The sequence below is a fragment of the Rhamphochromis longiceps genome, linkage group LG19 (assembly GCF_057381845.1).
Source record: "Rhamphochromis longiceps isolate RC_006_pf linkage group LG19, R_longiceps_female_GT1.1, whole genome shotgun sequence".
Lineage (NCBI taxonomy): Eukaryota > Metazoa > Chordata > Actinopteri > Cichliformes > Cichlidae > Rhamphochromis > Rhamphochromis longiceps.
Genome location: NC_140575.1, coordinates 8,962,276 through 8,970,133, shown reverse-complemented (window position 1 = coordinate 8,970,133; position 7,858 = coordinate 8,962,276). Strand labels below are relative to the sequence as shown.

Below are 7,858 nucleotides of genomic sequence, written 5' to 3'. Positions count from 1 at the left end.
GTGCCAAAGCCTCTGCACCAAGAGGTGAAAGACTATCTTCAAGACCTGCTGAACCGTGGGTGGATTTCAGAGTCTAGGTCACCCTACTCATCTCCAATCGTCTGCGTTCGGAAGAAGTCAGGTGAATTGAGATTGTGCTGTGATTACAGGGAACTCAACCGGAAGTCAGTACCAGACAGACACCCAATTCCCAGAATTCAGGATATGCTAGATTCCCTTCATGGCAGCTCCTGGTTCTCTGTTCTTGATCAGGGGAAAGCATACCATCAGGGGTTCCTGGACCCTGAAAGTCGCCCCCTGACAGCCTTCATCACACCTTGGGGCTTGTACCAGTGGAACCGCATACCCTTTGGCCTCAGCTCAGCCCCAGCAGAGTTTCAGCGGAGCATGGAGGACTGTTTAAGGGGACTGCGGGATGTAATCTGTCAGCCATATTTGGACGACAACCTAGTCCACTCTACTTCATTTGATACTCATCTTGAACACATCAGAGCCGTCCTTCAGAGATACCAAAAACATGGTGTCAAACTCAGCCCACAGAAATGTGACATCTTCAAGAAAAAGGTACGTTTCCTTGGTCGGATGGTGTCCGAAGAGGGATATACCATGGACCCAGCGGAAATAGTCCCTGTACAAGCTCTGAGAGACAAACCACCATCCACAGTGGGGGAACTGAGTCGGGTCCTAGGATTCCTGTCCTACTATAGATCCTATATCCCAAACTTTTCAAAAGTGGCAAAACCCCTGTACCAGTTGCTGACACTGCCTCCAGATAAAGCACCGCCACCAGTGCCCAGGGCAAAGGGGAAAGTGGTTAAGACAAAACCGAAAGGTCGACCACCGCCTAACACACCCATTAAATGGACTGAGAGCCATCAAAATGCCCTAAATGAGTTGACTGACTGTCTAACACAGCCACCTATTCTGGGTTACCCTGATTTCTCAGAGCCCTTTGTACTCCATTGTGATGCCTCACAACAGGGCCTGGGAGCTGTGTTATATCAAAAGCAAGCAGGCAAGATGAAGGTCATTGCATATGGCTCAAGGACATTAACACCCCCTGAGAAAAACTATCATATGCATTCGGGAAAGCTGGAATTCTTGGCTTTAAAATGGGCAGTCTGTGAACGCTTTCGGGACTACCTATATTACGCCCCACATTTTGTTGTCTACACAGACAATAACCCTTTGACATATGTCCTTACGACAGCAAAGCTGAACGCCACAGGCCACCGCTGGGTGAGTGAACTGGCTGACTTCAACTTTACTATCAAATACCGGCCAGGGAAGAAAAATGCTGATGCAGATGGCCTATCCCGCTTACCACTAAACATTGAGCAGTATATGGCACAGTGCACATCAGAAGTCAAACAGGGTGTCGCTAGAGCTGCTGTTGAAAGTGCAGTATTGCAGAGGGAGAATCTGCTGCATGAAACTGTTGTTGTCAGCCTGAGTGCCGTCAGTTTAGTGCAAGACGCGGTCACACTGTCTGCTGGAAAGTCTCTGTCACCCGAGGAAATCCGAGTGAGTCAGGAGAAAGATCCCATCATCAGTCGCTTTTTACAACACAAAATCAACAACTACTTACCAAAAGGTCGTGCCCTAACAGCAGAACCCCCTGATGTCAGAATCTTGCTGAGGCAGTGGAGCAGAGTGCACATAAATGATGATGGGGTCCTCTATAGGAGAGTGAGAGGCAGAGACCAGCTTCTTCTCCCTAAAGAGCATCGTGACACTGTGTTCAGGGAACTGCACAAAGAGATGGGACATTTGGGGGCAGAAAGAACTCTGTGTTTAATAAGGGACAGGTTCTACTGGCCTCGAATGCAAAACGATGTGGAGCATTTTGTAATGCATGCCTGCGAATGCCTCAAGAGAAAGCGGCCAAGTAAGATTACCAGGGCCCCACTGACCACCATTACAACGACATTCCCATTTGAGCTTGTGTCCATAGACTTTTTGCACCTTGAGACTTGTAAACAGGGATATGAGTACATATTGGTAGTGATGGACCACTTCACACGTTTTGCACAAGCTTATGCAACAAAAAACAAATCTGCAAAAACAGTGGTGGATAAGGTCTTCAATCACTTTGCTCTGAACTTTGGTTTCCCAGCACGAATCCACCATGACATGGGCAGGGAATTTGAGAATCAGATGTTTTCCCAGTTGCAAAAAGTCTGTGGTTTACGTGGCTCTCACACTACCCCATACCATCCACAAGGAAATGGGCAAGTGGAGCGTTTCAACAGAACTTTGTTGTCCATGTTGAGAACACTAACTGACCTTGAAAAAGCAGACTGGAAGGAATCATTGACAAAAGTGGTGCACGCCTACAACTGCACTCGGAATGAGGCTACTGGGTTTTCCCCGTACTATTTGTTGTTTGGCCGTACTCCAAGACTCCCTATAGACATCTTGTTCAACTTGCCTTCACAGGAACAGCAATTAAGCTACGAGGAGTATGTGACAAAATGGCAATCCCGAATGAAGGAGGCCTATGAGATTGCATCTATGGCAGCCCAGAAAGAAGCTTCAAGAGGTAAACAGTATTACAACCGTAAGATCTACGGAGCTCAACTTCATCCGGGGAACAGAGTCCTGCTCCGCAACCTCAAGGAGAGAGGAGGCCCAGGCAAGCTTCGGTCATACTGGGAGGATACAGTGTATGTGGTGGTGAGTCAAAAAAGCCCTGACATCCCAGTTTACGAGATCAAGCCAGAGAGGGGAGGAAAAAGCCGCACAGTACACAGGAACCTGTTGCTTCCATGTGACAGTCTACCTGTGGAAAATCCACACAGACAGGAGCAAAACGAAAGAAGAAAAAGCCTGAGACAAAAAACGGTAGAAGCTCAACAACAGCTACTACAACAAGACACAGACGTAGAGAGTGAGGATGAGGGTGAGCTTGTGTGGAGGTTTCCACAGCAAAACAGTACCACCACCATTATCCCTCCAACCCTGGAATCTCTGGTGGGTGAACAACAACTGGGGGAGCCTCAAACAGCTGACTTCGACCCTTTCTTACAGGACCACAGAGAGATACACGAACCTGAGTTGCAGACAGCAGAGCAACATTACAACCACCAGGAGTCACAGGATGAACAACAAGATGAGCAAGGAGACAGTGACTCCAACAGTGAACAAGGGTTGTCACCTGTCCTCAGACACCCCAAGAGAGAGCGACGTCAGCCCAAAATGCTGACATATGATATATTAGGACAACCCACAGTCAGACAAGCTGATATGGACAGTGTTAAGATGGGAGCTATTTGCACCCAGAGACTGTGGAGGCCTTGGTGGCCTGAAGATATACCAGCAAGGTGTGAGAGACAGTAATAAGAAACTGATCCAAAATGAAGACATTTACATGAACATTGTGACAAGCAGAATAGAGCAAATGTAGCACCAACAGACAATGGACAGAATCTAACATTCATTCTTATGGTGTGTGCTAACTTGTCACATGCTGAACGTATGATGATGATGACCATCTGTAAAAGATGCCTTGATATGTAAACAAAGTTAAGTGTGGTAACAGACTAGTGTATTGTTGGCCGAATATTGAGTCTGGTTACAGTCAGAAATTCAGAGTAACAGGATGAACTTGTTTACTAACCTTGAGGGAGAAAAATGGTTACTTGGCACAACATGATTCATGATTAGCTTCTACCATGACTTTTAATTTGCTGAATGCAAATTGTTGAATTGCAATGTTTCATTGAACAGATGTCAGAAGCATGTGTAACCATAATTGTTACCCAGGGATAGGTATACTAATAGTACACAAGAAATGTACTGACAACAGCAAACATGTTCAAAGAGTTTAGGAAAAAATTTCTTTCTTTTTTTTTTTTTTTATTAAGCAGGGGAGGGTGTGGCGCCCTGAGTATTTTGAGCATTAAGAACAAGTCTCAGATGTGTTCCTTATGTGTTCGTGCCCACCCCCCATCATCATTTTTTTGCTATTTGTTGTGACAATAATTTGCATCATAACACAGAGCGAAAAGCTCATTTGCTCCCACCTGATGTGATGTGAGGGCGGTATTTAGTTTCGCCAGTAGGTGGCAGTGGCGGCTCAGCCAAACGGGTAACTGGCAAAATAATCCTTCACAAAAGTAACGCAGGCCAGTTATTACAATGGAAGCCGCCAGTAACACTGAATTGTTTTGCTGTGTTTCAGGTGAGAGCAATATACGAGAACTACATACATTTATGTAAAGTTGATGCTTATTTAACATGTTTGGAGTGTAATTCTTGTTTATATGGTGTTTAATGTGAGCGAATAAGGGAGTTGTTTCACGTTATCTGTGGGTAATCCTAGTAACATTTGTGCGCTAGCTAAGTCATGTTAGCCTCCTGCATTAATCTCTGTAACGTGTTGTTCCATCAGTAAGGTGAAAGGAAACTGTTAGCGGGTTTCAGTTAAAGTTATAGGAAATAGACCAGCCAGTACATGTTATGTTGTCTATTGTGTACTGGTCATTTTCTCTGTGTGTTAAGGGCTGATTAATACGTGGCCATTACACGTAATGCCACAAAAGTAACGCAGGCCAGTTATTACAATGGAAGCCGCCAGTAACACTGAATTGTTTTGCTGTGTTTCAGCGCAATAAATCTTCATGTGCACCTGAATGAACCCTGTCGTCCTTCAGTGTGTAACATTAGCATAATATAAACAAGCTAACTTTTTTTCCACTCGATAAAAGTTAACATGAGTGTTCTCGGTGGTCAGGAACAAATGTAATCGCATGGCAGGATGCTGTAAAAGGACCAAACTTCAGCCAGGAGAACAACTGAGATAATCCATCCACAATACGAGGTTAGTCATTCATATACTGCTGCATGGGCTGGGCTGTAGCTACATCCTAAGGCTTTAAAAACTGAGCTTAAATAAATGATTAGTGGTAATAAAAGCCGAGGGAGGTCAACAGGGATCACTGACTGTTTTAGGAGCTTTTTGAGATCAAAAATAAGAAAATACATAACATTAAACATGTTAACAACACAAAAGCCATATTAAACGCAGACTACTTTAGACCCGGAAGTAGGATTCGTCGCGTCATCACTGAACAACCGGATAGCTTTACTGGCCTGGCCCAGTGCTCTGACCTCCTACATTGCAAAAAAACATCCAAAGCATTAGATTGTATATTTGTCTGTACGGTGATATGGTCAAAAAGCCTAATTTCAAATTTCCAAATCTTTATTTAGAATTTAGGCAGTACAAATTTAAGCGTTCTAAAATCACCCACAATTCCAAAAATATCTTCAATCCTAGAAATCCTCACTGTGATTAACTTATTGTTTCTGCTGACCTTGTTACACCAACAAACTATTTCCTTCCTTTTTACTGATATTAATGATATCAGTCACTGCAATCACCTATAATTTCTTCTTCTTTTGTTTTCGTCCGTGTTGAAGGAGGAAAACAGCGCGGCATCCAAAATTGCAGCGGCTACACCTGCCACCGCGACGCCTCCAATCACAGCTGCTGTTTGAACCTATGGAAAAAAACACAATAAAGAGAAAAGCAGTTGTGCTGGTTGTTGGAGGGAAAGCAGTTATTGCATTGTTGTTGAGGTTGTATTTCAGTGCTGACTTCCACAAGGCTGCAATAATAGACAGTAAAAACAAAATAAAAAATAATGACCATGTTTACATTCATTAAAAATTGAGCGGCTGCCATGTTGCATTTTCTGATTGAACACTATGAAAAAGAAGTTTTTTTTTAATGCATCTCAGAGAGCTATTTATGGCAGCGAAGGTGACAAAACGGGTTGACTAAGCAAGCTTTTTTTGGAACTTGCAAATCAGCTAATCTGCCGTTTGATACATAATCAAAATTTATTCAGCACCACATCTGCTTCTAATTATTCATAATAGATTGTGTTACATCTTTGTATCTTTACAATAAATGAGGCGCTTAGATGATAAACACATCCAGCGCAGGTGCAGACAAACACTTTGATAAAATCATTTCTCACTGAAACAGCAATAAAGTGTTACTGTTGCTCTTCACTGTTGGTTTAAGCCATGTTCAGCTTAACACAAGAGAATTTACAACCCATTTGATCTCACAGACTTTTCTTTTAGGTAAAAATCCCTCACCTGTCGGGACTCTGGCTTTCCATAACGTAGCTCTGTGACAAAGTGTTCACAATTCTGAGTAGCGATACAGTAAGGCAGCTCTCGACCGACCATCCTGCAGGCATCCCTCACAATGGCAAGAGGCTCACGAGGACTGTACTCATCATCCAGAAGATTATTGACCTCAAATTCGCTGGAGCCGACAACTTCCCAGATCTTCTGACGCCTCACCTGCGCCTTACCGCTGTCTAGTAACGTCAGCAGTTCACCGAAGGATCCCGACTCACCACCTGGATGTGCTTTTTTTGGAAGAGGAAAAAGGAGGTCAGAGAGACACTAAAGCAACATCTGTGAATTATGTAGGGCACGTTAATGTGTGTTTTGTGCAGGTCAAAAATGTAATACTCACTCGGAGGCAGTAAATGAACAACTTCATTTCCTCCAATGTAAACAGCCCAGTGTTTATATGCCCCCCGAGAGATCTCGATAAGGTCCCCTGGCTTTGGCTCTTTGTCAAACTGAAAATAATGAGAAAAGGCAGCACTCAGTATAAACAGACAAGTGAGCTAGTAAAAGCTGACTAGAGGAAGAACAAAAATCATAACGAGGTGAAAATATGAGTCGCCTAGTAATTTTCAGATATTGTAATAATGTATAATATATCAAAGTTGTTTGAATCTCTTTGCTGTGGCAAAGAAAAAGGTTAGCATAAATTCTGAATTTTCATATATCTAAAAATAATTAAAATTTGATCAAGTGAAAGCACACAACATACCAATGTAGTCACAAAAATGTGGACTTAAGTAATAGTAAAAGCAAGGAGAGGATCACTCACCAGTGTTGGTGCCATGGCTTCACCTCTTCAGTCAGCTGGTGGGCACGACTGGTAGCGAATTTACTCTGACTGGTACTGAAACTTATTAGCTTACATTTCAGATGGAGAAGTGCTAATATGCAAAGACAGATTAGATAAGCGCATTGGTAAATACCACATGGAGGCTACATGGCCTAAATTTGCAAATCATTAACTAGAAAAGCCAATGAGACTGTTGCTGTTAAGCAGCTGCCAAGCAGCGCGCAGTGCGAGAAAGGGTAAGTTTCATTTCTTGTGAACTGTTCATTGGATTGAGCCTTCTACAATAAACCAAAGTTCATTGTAAAGAAGGTGAAAATCTACAGCAACAAGATAAAACACTCCAACATCAGACAGATACAAGACAAACAACTATTGTAAAGACTTTAAGGTCCGTCTTAGTTCTCAAATTATTTTTACTCATAATTCAAGAAAAAAATCAATATCCTGTACATGTCAATCTGGGATTTTATTTAAAAGACCTCTAGCTTGTTGACCTCAAGCTGACGCTGACTCAAAGGAACTAATGAAATGTTATTGTGGAGTAAACTGACTGAATACAGTTGTAAATGTAATGATTTTAAGTGTTTATTTGTGGTTTATGGTCTTTCATGCCTTACAATTTATTGACAAAATAAACATTGTTAACATTGGTGCAAAGTTAGTTTGTTCCATAGTGTGGCAGTTAATGCATTTGCTTGGAAATTTGAAGGTCCCTGATAAAATTCTAGCCCAATGCACAAAAACCCTTTGTGTTTGCGTCATGAAGGGCATCGGTTATAAAATTCTGCCAAAGCAAACAGCTGGAGCAACCTGCTGTGCTATTTAAGACAAGGGAATTGCTGAAAGTAGCATTTATTACCTTTAGTGGTGTGGTCTGTTAAACAGCAGCTATATATTAGCATTTATTTGGAG

The 7,858-nt window shown here is 42.6% G+C and overlaps 1 protein-coding gene across 1 annotated transcript; it reads right to left on the bottom strand.

Annotated features, from left to right (window-relative positions):
- Positions 1 to 5,226: 5,226 nt before the first annotated feature.
- Positions 5,227 to 7,041, bottom strand: LOC146646154 (phospholipase A and acyltransferase 4-like). Its single transcript, XM_085391453.1, has 4 exons — positions 6,926 to 7,041; positions 6,500 to 6,608; positions 6,112 to 6,389; positions 5,227 to 5,504 (listed from the first exon to the last, which is right to left on the bottom strand). Exons 1-4 carry the CDS (start codon positions 6,938 to 6,940, stop codon positions 5,382 to 5,384), a joined length of 525 nt encoding a protein of 174 aa, XP_085247579.1. The 5' UTR covers positions 6,941 to 7,041; the 3' UTR covers positions 5,227 to 5,381.
- Between the last annotated feature and the right edge of the window lie 817 nt (positions 7,042 to 7,858).